Source organism: Limulus polyphemus, unplaced genomic scaffold (assembly GCF_000517525.1).
Source record: "Limulus polyphemus unplaced genomic scaffold, Limulus_polyphemus-2.1.2 Scaffold4139, whole genome shotgun sequence".
Lineage (NCBI taxonomy): Eukaryota > Metazoa > Arthropoda > Merostomata > Xiphosura > Limulidae > Limulus > Limulus polyphemus.
In genome coordinates this window covers 31,458-55,126 of record NW_013669749.1, presented here as the reverse complement: position 1 = coordinate 55,126, position 23,669 = coordinate 31,458, and the positions used below count along the sequence as shown (strand labels likewise).

General features: G+C 33.9%; 1 protein-coding gene across 1 annotated transcript in view; it reads right to left on the bottom strand.

Annotated features, from left to right (window-relative positions):
- Positions 1 to 23,669, bottom strand: part of LOC106470651 (cyclin-dependent kinase inhibitor 1B-like) — a 40,251-nt gene that overhangs the window by 4,073 nt on the left and 12,509 nt on the right. The window contains exon 2 of the mRNA XM_022399284.1: positions 11,514 to 11,627. Coding sequence (XP_022254992.1) covers positions 11,545 to 11,627 — 83 coding nt within the window. The 3' untranslated portion in view covers positions 11,514 to 11,544. The remainder of the gene's footprint in view (positions 1 to 11,513; positions 11,628 to 23,669) is intronic.

Sequence of the window (23,669 nt, the reverse complement as noted above, 5' to 3'; positions counted from 1 at the left end):
AATATATACATGTATATATTATAGAAATTTGGTCAGAAAGTTAGGTCAAGGATTATCAAATGAATCAGAATGAATATTTCCAGAAATGTTTGCATAAATTGGAATTATAATTTTTCAAAAAACAAGAGTGTCCACTATAGTCAGAGGCTTTTTTTTTAAAGATATATATATATAACACAGCACTGAGTCTTCTGAGATATTTTTTAAAGATATATAACACAGTCCTGGGTCTTCTGAGCAATTTTTTTAAAGATATATAACACAGCCCTGGGTCTTCTGAGCTATTTTTTTTAAAGATATATAACACAGCCTTGGGTCTTCTGAACTATTTTTTTTTAAAGATACATAACACAGCCTTGGGTCTTCTGAGCTATTTTTTTAAAGATATATAACACAGCCTTGGGTCTTCTGAGCTAGTTTTAATGATATATAAAACAGCCCTGGGTCTTCTGAGCTATTTTTTAATGATATATAACACAGCCCTGGGTCTTCTGAGCTATTACGTCGATTTCTCTGTATTTCTAATGTAACAACTACACATTTATAAAATTATCAAAAACGCAAGGTTTCAACTAAATATTTTTTTCTGTGCACTATCAGTTAATTTTACTCTAGAATGTATGTGGATCGTGGTGCATGTAAAACGAATAATAACGTATTAATGAAAAAAGGGTGTTTTATATATAATGGATGAGAAAGTAAGAAAGCGATACTTTTTAATATATTAATAAACATTTTCCGGTAGTGTAGTCTGAGGACTTACAACGCTAGAATTCGGGTTTCGATACCCGTGGTGGGCAGAGCACAGATAGCCCATTGTGTAGCTTTGTGCTTAATTACAAACGAACAAACAATCTATACGGAAATGTTGTGTTATTTTCTGAAAGTATGAAATAACTCATCGTACTTTGAGTATAATACTATTTCAGTGGTTGTAACAAAACAAACTGAATGTCAAGGAGGTGGCGTTGCTTCATTATCGAAATTTTCACACTTACACAAAATCTGGCATATTTATCACATCTCTGCTCAGTGGGTTATCTACGCTGGGTCTACAGAGGGTTCGAGCCTTGAAGATGGTCAGAAGCCTTTTTCTTGTTATTTTAACCATGTTTAGAAATCACCCTTACAGGCTGGAAAACTGTCTTTTATATATAAAAGAAACATTCACTATTCATGAATGATAAAAAAATAATATTTCAGAGATAACATCACAGCAGAAACAACCCACTGCAACTGCCGTGCAATTTTCTTTTCGACATCAGTTGATTTTTTTACACTGTTCATAAATTTATATCAGCTTTGTATTCTGTTTTTAAGTATTTACTTGAATGTAAACTTTCCAAGAGAACAGTAAAATTTTCACTACTTTATTTAGTAAACCCCCTGGAATAACTTATGAAGCTGAATTAACGACTGTTACTAATTCAGGTAATTAAAAATGAACAGCTGCGTGAGTGATTCTATTCAGCAACATCAGTATTCTGATGGCTAACCTTATTTTAAATTCGAGTTCTGTTTTAGTAAGATTAAAACATCTGGCCTTCTATCTATGCCTAAACATATATGCAGGATTCTATAATTTGTCTGATAACAACCTATGTGCCATATGCCTATTGTAAATTACGATTATCATTCTTTTCAAGCGAAAGAGACGAACATAGTTTTTTTCTTTACAATGCAAATATAGCCCCAACACGAACGTGCTCAGCATTCGCCTAAAACGTGAAGCAGTTACGCACGTGCTTACCACGTGCGGTTAAATGCAACACCAGGTGTTATTCGTTGATAAGGGTCTTCTCTCCAAACCTCTAGCTAATTCATCATTCATATTAAAAATTAGTTTACTCGTGAACAGAACACTAGCTACTGACAATGTGATCCGATTTCTAATTTTAGATACTTCACGCTAGTTTAGGTTTTTTCTGATATTTTGCATTTTTGCTTTGACGATCTAACAATTCAAATTAATACAAGGTTAAAAGGGCTGAGTGGAAACATTCAGTTTTGCTAACAGTTATCAATACTAACTACGAAAAAGCCTACGCTCGGGCAGAATAAAGGTCCATTGTTCCCGCTCTCTGATAGGTAGCAAGCATGTTATCTTTCAATCCCAATCTCTCGTGAAACAACCATCGACATGCTGTTGGGATATTGTGTTCGAACCTTTGGGATAAGTAACGAGTGAAAGTAAGCTGAAATAAACACTAAAAAAGAAAACTAGTACACAAGTCATCATGCACCACAGTGTATACCGACCCACATATGAAATATAAAGTTAGAATTAACTGCAGACAATGAGATAACTTGGATTAAAAAATTTGGTGAAGCACGTTACTTTAGGCTTACAAAAATCTTAGCCAAATTAAACACATTGCTAGGAATCTTCAAAGTACATTTGTTCTGAAAAGTATTACAGTACGTAAAAGTATATTCATATATAAACAAGAACATAAAAGTGCGATAGAAATAACACATATATATATATATATAATGACGCAGGGAAAAAAACTAACACAAGTTTAAAGTTACTTAGATAATTACACAATAAACGTTTTTTTTTTAAAAGGAATTTCATGTTTCGAGTTCACCAACACGATAATACTTTGCCTTTATGCCAAAATCCCTTTTTCTGTTTTCTTTTACATCCCTTAGTTTTAAATTTCTTTTGTCTGATATTTTTAATTGGTTGTTGTTATTGTTGTTAAAGATCTATTCAATACTACTATTTACAACAATCCTTTTTGACTTGGCACCTAATCCACCATGTTCTATTATAGCAAATGGAAGGGACTGCAAACCTAATTTCTGTTTCTATCAATGTAGTTTTGACCTCTTAACCCCACAACACTTATATCGGTTGTGAACAATAAAGCAGGTGCAAAGTTTGGGGACTGTGTCGGACTTGTTATCAAGTAATAGCTTCTATTTTTGTTTTCCACCAATGTAACCAATCTATGCAATCGATAAGTTAAAAAAAAATTGTTTACATGTCTCTCTTGAAATTGGCAAAATTAATAATTCCAGGATATATCTTTGACTATCGTCCTGCACTTTCATCTTTTACATGAAACTTAGTTTAATAATGATCACGGCAGAATATCGTAAGAAACGAAACCTTTATTCCTTATTTTAGTCTATGGCTCAAATACAGACATTAACTGTAATGTAGCGCCCTCTTCAAGCAACAGTCACAAAAGTAAAATAAATCTATTAGAAAAATATTGTCTACTAAGATCGGAGTAAACAGTTGAACAGAAACTGTATGAACCAGTAACTCAAAGACCTGTAGTTATGATAGAACATGTGAGGTACGATTTTCCGGATTTATACATAATAATAATATGTGCACTATGCGATACTTAAGTATATACTTCTTTAATGAAACGCTTTATATTATTTTTATCAGTCATATGTCAGGACTTTTTCTTAGTAATTCAGTAATGTAAAATCGAGTAATTTTTTTGCATATAATTAAACTAAATTTATCATCTTTAGTTTTCGCAACCGTTCAGAATATGTAAAACAATGTGTTATTATTTTGGTGCATAATGTTTATTAATTAGCAAGCCACACAAAAATGGTATCGATAATAATGGCTTCGGCGATAATAATAATAATACCAGTAAAAATATCACTGTTCGCCCCCCCCCTACCTCCACCACAAAAGCAAATACTTTATGGCTTTTAGATACTAACAATGTTTTATCCACTTTAAATAACAATCGGTGTTAATTTTACTGACTTAATTGTTACAAGATACTGACATTTACTACATCACTCATAGCGTTGTTAGCTTATTATGAAATGAAATAACAATTATGACTGAACTAAATACACATAAATTTTTTAAACACTGAATGTTAAGACAAAAAAAACCTGTTTCCAAGATGTGTATTTCAGCCTAAAGCAACAAGAACATCCGTATTCGTGAATCTTCTATAAAATAATTTATCAGTTTCATTCTTCTTGTTTAGGTTACACAAAGCTACACAAGTTATATGGTGTATTAGTCCCTAATTTTGAGCTTATAGACTAGGTAACAAAGTCTTCTAGTTAACAGCAGCCTTTGTTACCTCTAGCCGAATACTGGGATTTGACCGTCACTATTACAACACAATCACGTCGCCAAACTGTGGAATTAGTTTTTTTTCCGTTGTTGTTGTTGCAACGGAACGCGAACCAGGGACCCTCCAATCCACAGTCTGGCCCTGGTCCAATCAATTACACCAACTGACAGGGATTATGTAAAGTAGAGAAGAGAAGCATAACGTCAGTAAACAGGAAACAAAATATTGTGCTAATTCACTCCTATGATAACAACCTCTAAGTGTTTCTTAAGGGGTCGTACTGTTAATAAAACTGCCAATTTCAGCCAGTAGTAACAATATACCAGTCACTTTCAACAACACCTCCCACCTTTCGTTTCAATTAGTATTTCGGGTATAACTTATCTGCGTACAGTAAATGAGCATTTATCAAATCGCTGCCTTGCATACGACAGACAGGTGATTTGGCCAACTTCCCGTATCAAGTCTATTATTGATTGAAGGCATAACAGAAATGTTTGAAACAGATTTAGAATATTACCTGTAAACATCGCCTATAACACATTCAACATAGTCTTAGTTACTCGTCATTTTAGTATTTTATTTTACATAATTTATTAAAACAAGTTTCGAAATTCCAACTATACTATATTATTCTTTGCACGGCCACAATCATGAGGTTTTAAACAAGACGAACCTTACTAATTATAGACACAAACTGACATAAACAAAATTAGGGATTAACAAGTCCAGAAACTACTAGATTAATTATACTTGAGAATGTACTAAACAATTATTCTCCCAAGAAAACATTCCCAGCTGAACGGAAAATAAAAACATGGCGGATGAATTTTTCTTCTCCTTTTAAGAGATGTATTAGCGTGAAATTAGTAATCCTAAATCTAATAACTTCTGCCGAATGACGTTGCGTACAAACCGTAGCTGCAAGTTGTTGGTGCTATTCACCTGAGTAGGGTAAATCAAAACACCAAAGTCATGTTCTGATTCTAAGCATTTTTTTATAATAACTTTCGAATTATAATGTTTATAATTACTAAGATAAAAAGAGGCATTGCCATACCTCGGAATAGAACAGAACATTCATAAGACTTTGACCGATATTTTCATGACAACACAGAGATCTCGTGTTATTCTCAAAATTACGTGTCTCAAAAAAAACCCCAACAAATCTGGGATAAATAAGTTATTTTCCACAAAAATTAAATTGTTGTAAAAAAAGGATTTGTTTGTAATTAAGCTACACAATGGGCTATCTGTGCTCTGTCCACCACGGGTATCGAAACCCGGTTTCCAGTGTTGTAAATTCGCAGACATTCCGCTGTGCCGCTAGAGGGATAATAAATAAAATATGACTACGAGGTGATTAGTGTATATGGCATTATTGTCTTGGATAAAAGGAAAACAACGAAAGAAAAGGACATAGGGCAGTAATGTAGGAACTGTAGTTTTACTGCCGTCACAGGTTATCTTGCTGTTTCAAGATGTCATTTTTATCTTGTTTCTCCACTTTTACACACATTTCTACACTACTTTAGTTTTTATAGGATTTTTTTTTTATATTTGTACTAGCAGGATAGGATTATGAACGCAAGGAGAATGTTACAGCTAATAAGGCTTATCAAGTTTGTGCCCAAGAAATGGATTGTTGTAACACAACTTCAATATATTTTGATTTATTAAGTCCAATGATAGAGCCACGCCCCAGTTATATAACTTAGAAAATATCTAATTATAGACGATTATGTGTTGTACACAAGAGCTCTGGTGACAAATAAAAGTCGACCATGTTAATGTACTAAGACAATTAATGAAACTAATAGCTGCAGAAGCTTGTCCCCCTTGGTTTTGATAATGGTGCTGTTGCCACTCGAAAAACTTATCTTAAGTAGTAAACAAAAGCTTCATAAACAAACAGTTAACAAATACTGGTTTAATAATTATAAATTATTATAAAAGCACTCTGGAAAGGTTTGAATTTCGCGCAAAACTATTCCAGGGCTATCTGCGTTAGCTGTCCATAATTTAACAGTCGAGAGAAGTTAGTCAACAACACCCACCGCCAACTCTTGAGCTACTCTTTTACCAACGAATAGTGGAATTGACTATCACATTATAACGTCCCCGCGGCTGAAAAGGCGAGTATATTCTATGACTGGGATTTGAACCAGTGACCCGTACATTGCGAGTCAAGCACCAGGCCATGCCAGGCCTATTTATGAAAAGGGGTGTGTACAGTGTAATAGGTCTACATCTACTGTACACGTTCAGACATATACGCAAACTATTTGTTTTGTTAATATGAATAATCGTTAATCTATTGCAAATGTCGTTCTTAAACGTTCTATCAGTTCCAATTTACAGTCAATAAGTTAGAAAATGTAATGCGGGAAAAACTTCGATAATGTTAAAAGGCAATATATGAGCTTCTTATAAAAGAAAAATGGTAAGGCATATATATTTCCTCTGTCGTTTTTCCTGACCAAGTAAGTCATTCAGTTGGTATTTCAAGCAGCTGCATAAGAAGCAGATTACAGAACTATTTTTTCACTAGCGATTTCTTTAGGTTCGAAAAAGTCTCACTATTGAAGCTTTGGACTATTAAAAGTATCTACAAATGTTTGCACAGATCTTTTAAATTGCAACAACTTTTAAACGAAGAAAGGAAAAATACACGGTAAATTTCCTGTTGGTCCACGTAACCTTCACATAACCTCTGTCAAATTTGCCGTTGATCTATATATCCTTCACACGACCTCTGTTAAAATTACACTTCTGTAGAAGTCTTTACCATCCGTCAAATACACGTTCTGGAATTGCATCAAATGACATGATCTTTGAGATCAACTCGTAGGATGTGAACCCCGCTGACTTTATGTGGCCCAACAGCCAAAAGTCTAGCAGTGTTCGGTTTAGAGAGCTCAGCACTCAGGACGATGGTACGATACGGCCAACCCAGCGGCTCGCTAGGACATTGTCCATTGACTACTGAAAACAAAATATGAAATGCGGTAGTGCCCAGTTTACCTGGAAGAAACATGTGCCAATAACATTATTAGTTTTCAACTGCGGAAAGGAAACGTTCAGCGACTCCTATGACGCAGTTACTGAGGCGACAGTGTCTTCTTATCGGTAGGTCTTACAGTACTCCTCTTAGGGTACACAGATCCTGTCTCCTGTCCTCGAACTGCTTGTACTCCTATTGTGACACACACAGATCCTGTTACAGAACTACCTGTACTCCTATTGTGACACACACAGATCCTGTTACAGAACTGCCTGTACTCCTATTGTGACACACAGAGATCCTGTTACAGAACTGCCTGTACTCCTATTGTGACACACAGAGATCCTGTTACAGAACTGCCTGTACTCCTATTGTGACACACACAGATCCTGTTACAGAACTGCCTGTACTCCTATTGATACACATATAGTTCCTGTTCGTGAAATGCTTTACACCTGCTGATTGCACAGATCCTGTGTTCTTGAATTGCGTGTGTCATCTCTTAATTATATTGTTTGTTGGTGCTCGTGTATAATTAGTTCACTTGTCATTAAAAGAAACAAGAACAAATTTGAGTTCTGGTTACCGCAATACCGTCTTTGCTTTTCTTTGAAATAAACATTTTTCGTTTTATATGTTGAGAAAATTTTTGAATTCTGGCTTAGTTCAGAAATTGAGGGGTTTGAAAACCAACGCGTGCTTTACCGCATATTGTTATCTTTCTTCACGTAAAGGTTATTACGTATAAAATTTTATATAATTATTTATTGAAACTAGAAATCATATACGTGTTCATGTGTATTACTCATCAGTTAACTACTCTCAAGTGCTAAAAGTATATTCCCTGAAAGTTACCGTTTCTCGACAATTTATGAAATATTTGAAATTACCTACAAAAACAATTTTGAATCATTAGTGTGTTAAATTCGATGACGAGGAACCCACTTTGAGACTAATAATGGCTGGAGACGGCTTGAATGGATAATGAAGAAAAACTTTAATATAAGTTTAACATGTACCTGATGACGACAAAACCTTGTCGAAACGTTGTACATTTGCTGTTATGTTAAACTTATTAGTGTGTTAGTCTGCTAAATTATGTATCAATCCGAACGAGAAACAGATGTGACTGTGACGCAGCACTCACTGAGTCGTAGCTATTTATTGTATAGGGACGCGCTTGAAAATAGTTTGGTACGAAATTATAACAAAATCAACCGAACGTACAACAGAAGCTCACATACATTAATCGGAATAACGTTTCTACACTTGTTATCATTATATGTTAACCTAAACGAGAAACTGTGTAAATTTATAAGTATTCACTGAAGGAATTGTGAAAATTCAAAACAAAATGGTTATAATTATTCAGCAATCTCACACTAATTATTTTAAGTACACATTTTGAGATCAGAATATTTAAGGAAAAAAGTTTGTAAATTTATACAGTGTACAGGTTATAAATAGTTGTGTACCAAAAGTAATTTCTATAATAAGTAGGTTGGGTTAAGCGTTAGAGTATATTGTATATGTATTTATGAAAAAACTATTAGGGTTATTTGTTACCGTATTTGTTTTGAATTACTACTGACCAGAAGGAAGACAGCCAGTCAGCAACACCCTACCTCCCACCATCCAAGCCAAGGGAATGACTGTCACTTCCACAACACAATCATAGCTTAAAGTGCGGAGAATACTGTGTACTTTCGCACGGATTTGAACCCTAAATTCAGAGCCGTACTATACAGAGCCGTATTGGAGTATGTTTGTAGACCTGAGTGTTTAGCTCAACAAAAACATCCACCTTTGTTTAATTTAAATTATTTTATTAAATTGAAGTCCAGTTGTTATTTTTTAAATAAAATCTAAAAACATATATAGCAAGTATTATTCAAACTGTTATAGAAACTGTAATAGAAAGTAATAAACACAGAGGGAAGGGTTTTTTATTATCATTATGGTATTAACAATATTTCTCCACATCAACGGCCTCAACGTTCACCTAACCTTCTACAACTGACTTCCTAGCAATATGTTCAGGACAGGAGAAGAATTACAAAAAGTAAGTATGAAAAAAAGAGGATTTTATAACATGGTCTCACCGAACACACTTGAGGAACAGCTAGAAAAAAATACAAACTCTAGAACAAAAGATAAGACTGAAAATAATTAATAAAATAGCCTTACTTGTAGTACTATATACACTATTTCATAGAAACACTGCACAAAATACATCCAGCACTTAAAAGTGGTAGAATACGGGTGCCCTGTGTGGAAAGGTATTGTTTGTTTGTTTGTTTTTAAAAGTACAAAGCTACTCAATGTGCCATATGTGCTGGGCCCACCGCGAGTATCGAAACCCGATTTTTAGCATTATAAGCCCTCAAACTTATCGCTGAGCCACCGGGGGTATGGGGGGCTGGAAAAGAAAATGTAGAAAATTTGCCCCCTAAGTGACATATTAGAACATTTGTAAAAATGCACAGATAAATCAGATTGTAAAGTTCACAATATCTTCGTTAAAATTCATAGATAACCCCGAATGGAAAGGAGGAGGTGAAAAGTTTGTACATAATCGATGTCTTTATTAAGATATAAAGATAACTTTCACAGGAAAGAAAGAGATGCAAGATTTTTTTTTCTGGACGTTAACAGTCCTTTAATTGGTGTTTATGTGTTGGTAGGTTAACCGAAAAGTCAGGAACTTAAAATTAATTTACACCAAGGTCTCGACAAATTTATTTTTGTATTACCTGTCATCTAATCACGCTAGTTTGAAGGATAGGTAGAGATAATAAGCCAGAAGTAGATTAGAATGTTCTTAGCTGTAGTTATTTTCCCCTTTGTTCCATTGTAAAAGAACACTTGTAAGGACACGTGTATCCAGCTGTCTTCTACGTGTCTGTATATAATACAATAAACCTGCCACCTTGTTTGATGACAATACAAATAACTACAAGACATTTACTTCCACTTCCTTCTATTCACATTTTAACCGTCAGAAATACTTAAAATGTCACAACTAATAACACTCTTCAAAATGTATGGAACAGTTAACAACAGAGGGGAGGCAACGGCCAGAAAATCATAATTTCTTAAAGCATACTGTTTTCTGAGCAAATCTAAATATAACAAAAGAAGCATATAGTCCTTTCCTGTCTTCCGTACCCATAGCAACAAGTAAAGTCGTATCAAATGAATTATAATACGGTTTAAATGCGTTTGTCTTATTGGCTCTTTATAAAACGGTTAATAGTGGCTCTATCTGGTCTCAAGTCAAGCTGATATACAGAACAGTACTGGCGACGGTCTGTTCTACTTTTCAAAGAATGTGACGACGCCTCACATGGCTTCTCTAAATCTCGTAACTATAGTAACGAGTAAACGTTTCTTCTGACACTATCATAGCGCTAACTGCCAAGATTTGAGGGTTTACGTCTTAATTTCGGCAAATGAAAAACTTACAAACAGATATCTCCGTCTTTTATACACTGTATATTAAAAATGTTCCAGGAAATTCCTGCAGAAACCTTATAAGATGACTTGTTACTTTTTCCTGTAAAATTCATTAATAGATTTTTTGAGGAAAAACATATAGAGACAGTTCTCGGTAAAACGAAAATGAGCGGCTGAGAAAACTGTAATTAATATTATTAATAAAATAATGCATATTTAACGATTCGTCATTAATGAATGTAGAATTTCCAAAAATGTTACTTTTCCTGAAACAATTTTAACACGTAATTAAAATCATCGTTATAAAAATTTAAGATTTGATTTTTCCATGTTTGATTGTAAAATCTGAAGTTGAGAGATTTCCCACTTTTTTTCAGTGATAAAAGGTCAGTGACTGTGCTGTGCAAGAAAACTCGACACACTTTTTAATCACACGGCCAGTCATTGGTATTCCTACTGAATGGCTCAAACTCAAGATCCGAAACAAAGACCTTTTTGACAAGATCGAATAGCGTATTATATACAATAATATATACGTTACGCGACCAGGACCAGGAGAATTGAAAAATACTAGTTACAAGAACTGAAAGAAAAATTTTTTTTTTTTTACACATCACTAGTAAAGTGTATCCAGGGGCACCCAAAGTCACTTGAATTATACAAACATCACACATGGCTAACTCAAGGACAAGACAAAACTGGGGGTGGATAAGTTTTCATCTGCATTGCTGGAAGTTTTTAATAAGTATATTATTAATCAATTTCTTTCCAAGAACAAAGATGTTCCTGCCAATTATCTAACAAAACCAAAGCCAAAGGAACGTGTCTATATGAAACATCAATATATATATAAAAGCTACATATGCTTGTCATTGCGGACTATCTTGATTGACGTAAATAGACAATTTCATCATTACATGTGTTTAGTACGTAAATCTTGGAAGAAGTAGGTAGAGAATAAGAAAATAGTACTAGACACTTACCTCTCTTAGTTTGCTTCAGAAAACGTCCCATTTACTCAACAGAGCTGTGAGCACTCGTTTGATGTGGATTTCTCACTTTCATTCCTCTCATTGCTTTCTTCACTGGTAGATAATCTAAGAAAATAATATATCGTTATATTTAAAATAGTCGAAATTGTAAACTAACACTAACTCCTTAATACGTAAAATGTCGATGTTTTCACAACTGTTTGTAGTAAGTATTATTAATTTTTTTTAACACTGCTGTAAGTGTAGATGGGGAGAGACGAGTAGATATCCAGGTGACAAACATGATACAAAACTTAGTTGAGACTGCCCCAAAGTGTCAAATCGCAATATCAACATGTGACCTGAAATATTCACTTATTTCTTTTCCATGTGTTAAACAGTTGTTGCTGGTGGTGGCCTTTAAGTCCAACTGCTGCTCCTTAAAATTGGTAGAATTTTTAAAATAAGATAAAAACGTCTCAGAAAACATACCAAAACAATTCGAAAATCATGACAAGAGTTTAATGACGTTTAATTTTTTCGTTTTACAGTGGCAGAGAAATACTACCTAAATACATTCAAACATTGAAAATGTGATTATAGGCATCCTTCTCGTATCAGAAATAATTATGTGAGATTCTGATGCAACTATTAGGGATTCCGTCACCAATAATCTCGCGTAATCAAGAAAATGAAAACAGGGGGATATGAGCGCCATCTGCAGTATTTCTGTTATACTATGTTCACAAGAAGAAAACAACTAAGACAGACACTATTGTCATATCGGATATATATTACGTACAAAATCACCTAATGTTGTGTTAATTTCTGGGTTCTGTTTGAATGTTTAATCAAGTTTAATATGATAAATACTAATTAAATAAATATGAATCCTTCATGCTGCTATCAAGTAAAATCACTTGGAAAGAAAGTAGTCAAACCCTTACACAGAACGAATAAACTAATCAGAACATAACTGAAATTAAATTTATGAGCTTCATCACTATGTACTAGTGTTATAACTATAACAATATACTTACAATTACTGAGATTGTATATGAAGAATGTGTGTAGGTGTTTAGTAAAAACAAATTACTGTAATTTTCACGAGCGTACAAAACACGTTGGGGGAAGGGCAAAAGACCTCGTATACGCTTTTCAAAAAATGTCAAAATGACGTCATTTCCTATCAATAATCCTTGAGAATAAACAAAAACATAGCACCCGTTTCTTTAAATTTGATGGACTTAAATCACCCCCGTTTCACAAAATATTATATATAATGAATAATGCTGGATAACATCTCTAAAATAAAAACTTCGCCGTTTTTTTTTCATGTGTACGCTTTCAGAAGTGGGGTTATGAAAAATATGATTTAATTAATTTACATCGACATAATACACTAAAGACGGATATAAACCAAAATACAATTAAGTGCTAAAATTAAAAAAAAAAAAATCGGAAGTAGGTAAGAAATGCACCAAACTGCTTAACAGGAGTATAGTCTAATAAATAAACGACAAATAATACAATAATTGGACCTGAAGAACAATTTAGCAGAAAAGGTAGCTTTATTTAATTAGCTCAGGAACCCCATTCAACTATAAAATAATTAACGGTTTTTGTTAGTTTTTGTTTTTTTCTCTGATGCTACTAAGTCAAATGCAGAGAAAGATATAAGAAGGAAATTAAAATGTTTTTTGTTTTTTACAAGTAAGTACACTATTTATACCACTAACACTTGCTATTATAGGATGTACCTGATGTGTTTAAACTATTTAATGAAACGTATATAAAATACGTTCAAGTCGAACTAGCAACGAGCCCAAAACCAAGAGTTCATAGGCTAACAACGCTCTCGAAAACCGATCGCGTCACAAGTGGCCCTTGAAAAGCGTTTGCGTCAACTAATAAAGGTCTAAGCCAATGTGTTAACAATGCTGCCTCACCATATAGCACTCGAATAAAACCCTGGGGGTGGTGATGAGCCGCACAGTTTCCGCTTTATTCACGAATTTCTATTCAGTTTGCGCGTTTGTTAAACAACTTCTCACAGTTAGGACTCGTGCCATTTTCCGAACATCATATTACACAGTTTTCCAAAGAAAATTCGAAACGCCTTCCTCTAGTTTATTTTGTTCAACGTTTTGTCACGATTTAAAAATAACTTCAAACGATGGTTTTTTTGGTAAATCATACACTAAAATCGATGGTTCCAAAATTACTAAAAACACCATAATATTGACTAGCAATAGATGAGGAGAAAAAAGCAGTTGAAATATTTTTTCTATCTCTCTCTCTCGTTGAATTGCTATCATGATTATTTTGAGGTAACAAGCTAACTACTGAAATTTTATCAGTGTATTTTTGGAAGCTCTGCTATGGAACAATTTAAATTTGGTCAACAACTGACAAGAGCTTTAAACTAAGTTTTAACCAACTGCGGAATTAAGTTTAATTAAGTTTTAACCTAGCAAACCTAGTGTTACGCCTCCAGTCGTTAGTTGATTTTCCGTAACTTCGTGCCAACGAAACTTAAGCGACACAAGTCCTTTCTTAATAAAACTGGTTTATTCTTTCCGAATACAACTTTACGATACACTTAATTTCAACAGTCGCTCTGTAACAACACTATAATTCACGTCTCACGAGGCCAACAATATTTTGTCCGCATACATTCAATTATTCATTACACTGTTGTCCCGTCACGTTGTGACCATCTTATATATAACAGACTAACACATATCTAGTAAATGCTAGGGCATTCCTGAAGGAAAAGGATATTTCTAGAAAACGGGTGGCGTGATACTAGTCATGTGACCTCGCTGACGCAACACTAGGCTATTATACTTAATACTGGACAGTGAAACGAACCGTTGACGTAAGTTTTTTAACCACCTGGCCGTGCATGGCCAGCGTACTCAGACTGTGAATCTGAAAGTTCATAGTTCATGGCCCATTGCTGCAAAAACAGATCACATTTTGAAGCCGTTTATAAGAGTGACGTCAAATCTGACTATTTGTTCAGACAAGAGTATCCCAAGCGTCGGTGGTGGATACCATTGATTAGCTGCCTTGCCTCTATCAAGTCTCTCAGTTTTAGTCCAAAATTAGGAATGGCTATGCGCAGAAAGACCACCATTGTGTAGTTCTGCTCGAAAATTCTAAAATTTTTTTACCTCCTGTAAGCATAAGTATTAACTACTGGTTCAAGCTTGTCCATCCTGAGACGGAGACTTTACGTAACTACTACCTTGAACTTAACCAATCAATGATCTAATTTAACCACTTGCTAATCAAAGTTTTCAACACTCCTAGTTTAAATATGTAACTATATAATCAACAGGTTTGTTGACTAGGAATGTGTTCTCGTGAAGATCTTGAAACATTACACTGAAGTTTAAAAAAATATATTTTATTTATAGTCGTCTATCAAAAATATTTGTTTCCAAATTTAGATTTAAAAAAAAATTCATTTTTAATAATTTATTAAAATAGTTTCCGAAATGTAAACACCAGATGTACCACAAATTTCTAACCAGGTACGTCTGTAAAACTAGCTTTAAATCAGTAGCGATGTGTGATTTAATTACCACTGCATAAATATTAAATATGTTCCAAAATATTATATTTGGAAAAAGATACAAACGCTTAGTATTGCTACATAAAGTAATGAATTCACTCTTGAAAGAAATACAGACTTCAGTGGACATTAATAGCAAGTTTTGGAGACGGTGTTCACAATTACTAAGTAATGTTCATCTTTTAACATGCCGATAATGATGTTTAGCCCACACACACATCAATTCATTAAACTGAAACAAGAATATTACAAAAGGCACAATAAAAACGATCCCGAAAGATTAGCGGAATACATGGCCACTCTTAACTCGCAAAGCTTTGTTTACAACAAACGCTTTCCTGACAGGAAACAATTTCTCTGTTTTCTTTAGCAGATTGGTAAAGAACATTATTATGCTGCATATCAGTCACCAGAGGGGGTGACCTAACTTCATTATAAACCATAGCTTTTGCCATGAACTATCCGAGCTAACGGCAAACCTTCAGCTTATTTCTGACAAAACAACAGACTCTTTTTCTGAGAAACAAAGAGTGATTGTGTTCATACTGGGTGAGTCATTGTTATTGCTAAAAAATAAAACAACTGTTCACTAGAAGTATTTATGATAGTTGTATTCACGGACGTGTCAGAAGGAAGGTATAACCGTATAAACACGAAACGCCTAGCTAATTAGAGTTAACAACTTGCCAACATTTTCGGTTCTTGAAGCCACAGAGAACCACAAGTCGAAAATTAATTACCTATCCTGACAATTAACAGAAATGGATCTAAAATATGACCAAGATATCACAGCTTATTATACTTGGCGTTTTATTGATAATGATTATAGTAACCTTCAATAAAGTTTGTATATAAATGTTTGTATAAAGTTTCAAATCGACTGAAACCTTCAACAGTGCCAATTTTCACGAAAGTCGAACTGGAATTTAAAAACACGTCTTAAACAGTTTTGGTTAAAATGAATACTTTATCTTAATATCATCTTTGATAATAATGAATAAACATATTTATTAGTACTCATATTTAACACCTATACGATATACTAATACACAATCTCTGAAAAGTTAAAGAGGATTCTCTGAAAACAACAACAACAAAAAAACAACAACATACAATTCTACACGAATACAAACAAGCATGCAGGAAATACTTAATTAGAAAAATTAGTTTTCGAGACAACACAATAAAATGGCTCGGCATGGCCAGGTGGTTAGGGATCTCGACTCGCAATCTGAGGGTCGCTGGTTCGAATCCCCATCACACCTAGCATGCTCGCCCTTTCAGCCGTGGGGGCGTTATAATGTGACGATCAATCCACTATTCGTTGGTAAAAGAGTAGCCCAAGAGTTGGCGGTGGGTGGTAATGACTAGCTGCCTTCCCTCTAGTCTTACAATGCTAAATTAGGGACGGTTAGCTCAGTTAGCCCTCGTGTAGCTTTGCGCAAAATCCACAAGAAACAAACAGTTTTAAAATTTTCAAAAACGTTAGACAGGAGGAGGCGTTTGGTCAAACTCATTGTGATCATACTGTGCCCTTTGAGAAATAAATATTATTTTCAATACTGATTTTTAATTACATGGATTTTCAAATTAATGTTTCACAACCGAAAGCAATCTTTAGACGACTCACGTGACGGTTATAAAAAGTATTGTGGATATATAACCAGTCTTTAAATAGTTCAATAACAAACAACTATATACAAAATATCACACATTTTTCTTTTTCACTGACAATGTTGAGCGACACCTACATTTGTTATATATTTCTTCTCACTTTGATAAAATATCAAATTAATATTTCACTTAATACTTTCACTTACATGACGCAAGAGTTTCATTTAATTCGTATTTTTTATAAACCAATGCATAGTTAGTACTGTTTCTTATCTGTTATTGTAACAATACCCATTGCATAACACAGAAAACTGAGAAGAAAAAGACGAATACCAAATTAATGAGCAAGCAGCTTAACAGAAATAAATGGCACAACCTGTAAAATGTGTGAAAAAGAAAAACACGTCACATGAACAAACCAAAGATTGTTTTTTTAGAATTTCTTATGTTTAAATGCAGTTTAAATATATATATAAAACTATTGCGTGTTCAATGGGGAAAGGAGGGCTGTAATCTCATATACACGCGTTTGTGTTGTAGATTAATTAACTGAAGTATGATAATAAAAGCATAAGCAAGTTAGACTTACACGTCTAAACCTCCCACAAGTTTGACCTGTCATATACAAAAATGTTCTTACCACAGATCAAGAAATATGCTTCCGAGAATTATAGTTTTTGTAAAATAAGAATGAAAACTGTTAGCTCTACGAAAGTGCTTCATCCAGATGCGTAACCAAACTTACAATTATTAAGCTCGGGCAACGAGTAATATCTTAAAAGTTGTCACATTTTTAACCTGAATGGCACCTTATACGAAACCTGGGGTAAATGACAAACACCCCAAAGTTCAGTCAAAGCCATCTCTGTTTAGAATTTCTGACTATCACAGTTCTAATAACTCTCCAGCTAAAAGTGCAGAGCGTTTTCTGTGGCACACCGAAGCTCGAATCACTTGATCCTTCCGATACGCAGATTGGCACAGTAATCACTCTGCCCCCTTCGGCACCCTTAAGGTCTTAATTACACTAATAATCCTCGTAACACCCGAAACTAAGTCATTAACCCAAGTAGTTAAACTAACGACAAAATTAAATAGCTTTATGTTGCAAAGGTTTCAATTTTTAAATGACGATTTTATATCAATAATACTGCACTTCACAAAGATAATATTTACAATGGCTAAAACGTAGATAATCAACATGAAATAATTTCCCCAAGATTAACTAAAACCTATTTTTATGATTATAGCTTCTTTTTCTTGCCTTTACTTTTTAGATTTGCGTATCTTCACAAATGGTTGTAAGAAAAGTTATGTCTCCCGGTGGGACAGCTGTAAACCTACGGACTTACAACACTAAAATCAGGGTTTTGATTCCCCGCGTTAAACACAGCACATAGCCAGTTTCATAGTTGGGTTTTCAGTGCGAGGAATCGAACCCCAGATTTTAGCATTGTAAGTCATGAAACTTACCACTGACCAACGACAGGAGGCACATCTATGTATCGAAATGCTTAAAATTCGATTTTCTTTACATAAGAGTGTCATTTCATGTGTTAATCTCGAGCTCCTGAACCTTTATATCATTTGTAAGTATTTAAGTCAGGGAGAGCTAATATTTTTAGCTGTTGAATGTTTAGTGCGTAACGGCCACTAACCCAAAAAAAATCACTCCACGCTAAAAAGAACAGAAATGGGAAGGAGATATTGAAGTAGTTGTATCAAAACGCACCACAAATGAAATATTTAATAATATGAGTTATTATATGACATGTTCTTTAACAACATTTCGCGCCTATGCGGAGATTCCAAAACATTTTGGGCTGTGTACCACAACACGATACTTAGGGCTATGTGACACAACATATGATATTTGGGGCTGTAACGAATTTGTTATGTATTTATTTTAATATGAACGTTGTTTAGATTAAGTTTATATTTAATATGTATTGCGAAACTCCCGCTTATTCTCCAAAGTTGTAGAAGATTCTCGAGAATGAGAATCAACAATATATCTATATACGTAAACGTTTAAATATAGCTCAGTATTATTATGTAATCTGAATTTTCTAGAAAACCTTCCCACGCCTATAAATACAACCAACGCGACGCGCCAAAAGGGAGAGTATTTATTAAAAGTTCGCTATAATCAGTGTGCTGTAAAACTTCGGAAGCTATAACTGTGATTGTTATAACGCCTACCAATCGGAAAACTTCATATATTTGCCCAGGATTCTCATTGGACATTAGTATTTTTCGAAAACATTACCTAATGTCACCGGTGGATAAATCGACGCGTGTGATCAGTGAAAGACAAAGCTATCTAGCTCCCCACTAAATGAATTGTGCCTATATCACCTCGTAATCAACTCGCTTATCGTGAACCCTCGATAAGATAAAGGAAGTTCCAAACTAGAAAGACCACTTTATATTGCTTGTAATAACCATTTGCAATAATTGTTATTGTATATTGCATTCTTGTGTGTATATTAAAACGTACTTGTGTTAAAAAAAGAAAACTGTGTGTAACAATCTTGTTGGCAAATATCATACACTGAGTATACATAGGCTTTTACTTAACTACTAAATCCAAAGTACAATTTAACTACTAAATTTAAATTTATTAGTTAACTCAATTTCAGGCTATTTGAAATTCTAATATGTAACATGATGTTTTTTAAACATAACTATTTATTTACGACAAAAAGAAGAAAGTGACTGCCTCAGTTAAGTAAATGCAGTTTGAATTCATCGTTTAATGCTGCTAGCGGTATGATCAGTACATATCGTAAAATCCACAAGAAATATAGTTAGGTTAAGCTGTTCGTAGTCTCTAGGCGTTCGCGTTGAAAGCGTTCCGTCCAGCGTTCGCTATTGCATTTGGCGTGCTTAATTTTTCCATTTACTTCCATTAAAGGCGAGTAATGGCGAAATACAGGATATTTTGAGAGCCATTCTAAAGCCGATTTTACGTTTTAGACAATGAACGTTTGCAAAGTTTCTTCCTCACGTTCATACCACTAAGAAAAATAACATTTACATCAATTTATTATTATTATTGCTGGACAAATTTCTGGATACTGAAAATTTATAAAAACCTTTATATGGCTATAGTATCAAAAGTAATCAAATCTGTTGAATGGAATTTTAATTTAAAAGACCCATTCGCAAGGTGTTACATAACGTTCAGTTTGTAAAAAAAAAAAAACATTTGTCATTTTAATTTTGGAGAAACTTAATAACCATACATATTTTATGCATAATGACCAAATTATGTAAACAAAAAAGACTACAGTAGTTTCTTTTTTTCTTTTACAAAAGCACGTTTCGTTTGATAACTACAACAATGTGCTACGAACTAAGAAACAAAGACTGGGTTTATTGGAACTACAAAATTACTTTTACAGAAATGTGCCTATTAGAATTCATCAAATGTTGAAAATATTGTGTGTGTGTGTATATATATATACCTGTGAGAACTTTTTCTTTAGCAGGGGTTGGAGATATTTTCAAAGTTGATGATATAATGAAGATGAAGCAGTATCATACAAACTGGTTAACCATGCAATTATCAGTAGACAACATTTAATTGACCTTGACTATGAATTTCTACAATATAATAATCCAAACTGCACACCTGAATAAGTGATATTTGTAGGAGAACGGAAAATATGATGAAAATAAAGTTATGAAACAGCCAACTCAAAGTCATGGTGCTAATCAAATGGACAGTTGTGGAACTAGTTGAAAGGTCATGTTGCAAAAGACAATTAATGCAGGGCGAGTTTTGGGAAATTGTGCAGAAACCAAATGGAAACACCGGTTGATAAGAGAAGGTTGATTACGACTTCATAATCATCTGTCAAAGATTACCAGTTAATACGAGAAGGTTGAATACGATTCCACAATTCTAAGTCAAGGACTACCGGTTGATAAGAGAAGGTTGATTACGACTTCATAATCGTCTGTCAAAGATTACCAGTTAATACGAGAAGGTTGAATACGATTCCACAATTCTAAGTCAAGGACTACCGGTTGATAAGAGAAGATTGATTACGACTTCATAATCGTCTGACAAAGATTACCGGTTGATATTTTCAGAAAAATTATAGCAGTCAATCCTGATAATACACATCATATAATTAACCTAGAATGACCTACTGGTATTAAGTGTTCGATTTATTTTGCAAAATGAGCTTCTTATTGTCTAATAACTTAAGAATGAGTGTAAATATATGAGAACCAAAGTAAAGGTTATTTTTCAAACTTTCGTGAAAACTTGATAATTTAGACCCATACTTTCGACCGTTATTTCTACACCAAAGATGTCGGATGTTATTTATGAATTTACTTGCCCTAGTTGTGACGCTAGGTGTATAAGATCTACCACCAGATGGCTTCTAGCACGAGTGCGGGAACATGCAAATATACTTGTTGATAATAAGTCAAGTGTAAAATAACGTGTCATGCGTGAGTGTAATGTACAATGAAGGAGTGACTTGTTCAGGATTCTGGCAAGAAGTAACAACGAAAGAAGTCTATACCCACAAATTAATGAAGTAGGATCGTATATTGCTATTGAAATTGTGGTAATATCCGTCAAATCGTTTCTTGCTACATCACTGAAGGTAGTGGGGCCTCAGCCTACGGGCACAATGTCCTCCTCGACCTACGCTGGCTAGTACATATCCTGTCCAAATGAGATCATATTTGTTGAAAAAAAAGTACTGTTGTTGCTTGTATGTATGTGACACGAAGTTTGTTTAATTGTTTCACTACAAGATTTTTTCTCGATGCAAATAAACGACTCGTTTGTTTATTTCTTATTGTATACGTCATACAAGGTCTAACAGACCCGAAGCCCCACCCCTTGCTTGAGAAAACTGTAAAACCTTGGGAGAGAAAGAGATTATTTTCAGTTTGATTGCTTATAAATTGTTACATACAAGATTTGTACCATACATTTTAAAACTGGCTGAACACCTGAGAATCGAAACGCGCTGCATCCGAGCCTCGTCTTGATTTAGTTATTTTTATATGAATATTACTGGATATAATATTATGTTTCAATAAACTGCCTCTATTTTAGCATGACTTTTATTGGTCCTGTAAGTCCTACGAGTTTTGAGACGTAGATTTTGAACACGTGCTTGATGGATTAGCTGCTGCTACTACGTCTCGCAGTACGGGACATCAGAAAACAAGTATTTATACTCTCTGTAACCTATTAACACAAATAACGATTCTTTGGCTTATACTCTGATCAAAATTAGCACATATATGCTTTCAAAATGGAAATTACTTAAAACACACTAACAACACAATCTTTCCATCTAACCCTACAATGCGTTTATTAAACGCAATACTCTCAAGCTCATAATTGAACTACAATGGTTATTTTTAATAAATACATTATGGAAAAAGTCCAGTTTATTATATTATATTCAACAATTAAAATGCGACTCAAAACTTACTTTCAAAACAATGCCGTCAATTCACGTAGTACAAATTGTTTGGTTGTAATTAGTAAGCATATTAAGTTTCTAATAAACTACTTAAGATCACTGTGTACCTTGAGCAAATATGTACGTCTTAAATTTTTGAAAGAAACTGCTTGTACATTTAATAAAACCGATAAAAAAAACCTTCAGTTTAATACAAACTAGAAATACGTTCGTCAAACTTGTAAAGTCTGATCGTTTGTTTTAAGCTGCAAACCTGCACAATAAGCTGTGATTGAACTTTAAGTTTTAATGTTATAAGCCCTAAAGCTCGCCGCTGTATTATTGGGGGGAAACCCCGTATGGATTAAGACTTAAAATAATCAGGCTTTTCCTACCGGAGGAAAACAACAACAAAAACTAAGATAAACTGGATCATGTGTTTATTGTTCGTAAAACCGAAATAATAACTATAATAAAGTGGCCGTACTTTTGTCAGACGGATAAAAACTCGTTAAAAGTAAAACTAATCCATACATTAAACGAGCCGGAACAGCGTCATTGTTAAACATCCTTGTTGTACATTTGTTAAAGAACAGTAAATGTACAGAATATAATGTATATAGTAGTAGTAGTAGTATATATATATAAATTTTGAAAAAGCGAAATTTTTTTTTTTATATAACTGAAGATATAAATGAAATATCTTATACAATTTATTTTTATATGCCAAATTTCAGTCAAGTTATTAGATTCGAATGTGGCATCAGCCGCTCGCTCCTGGGTGATGTATAAGCTTGTGAACAGTGTTAAATGTAACGTAACCAATGTGCGTGCAGTTCCTAATACGAACACGCTTGTATTTACGAAGAAGTTTGTTACATTTTATTAAGCTGTCCTAAATGCAGTTTCTTAAGAATGGGTAGTTAGCCAGTTTTAAATAAATAAAAAAAGAAACACAAATGAAAATAATAGCACTACAAAAAGTCTGCCTCTATAAGTAGTATTAAAAACAGTTTGCCTCTATAAGTAGTATTAAAAACAGTCTTCTTCTATAAATAGTACTTAAGGCAGTTTGGCTCTATATATAGTACTTAAGGCAGTTTGCCTCTATATATAGTACTTAAGGCAGTTTGCCTCTATAGGTAGTGAGTGCTTAAGGCAGTTTGCCACTGTAAATAATATTTAAGACAGTCTGCCACTGTAAATAATATTTAAGACAGTCTGCCCATATGCATAGTGCTTAAGGCAGTTTGCCTCTATAGTTAATGCTTAAGGTGGTTCTCCTCTATACGTAGTACTTAAGGTGGTTCGCCTCTATAAGCAGTAATTAAGACAGTCTGCCTCTATAAGTAGTATTTAAAACAGTCTGCCTCTATAAGTAGTATTTAAAACAGTCTGCCTCTATACCTAGTATTTAAGACAGTCTGCCCCTGTAAATAGTATTTAAGACAGTCTGCCCCTGTAAATAGTATTTAAGACAGTCTGCCTCTGTAAATAGTATTTAAGACAGTCTGCCCCTGTAAATAG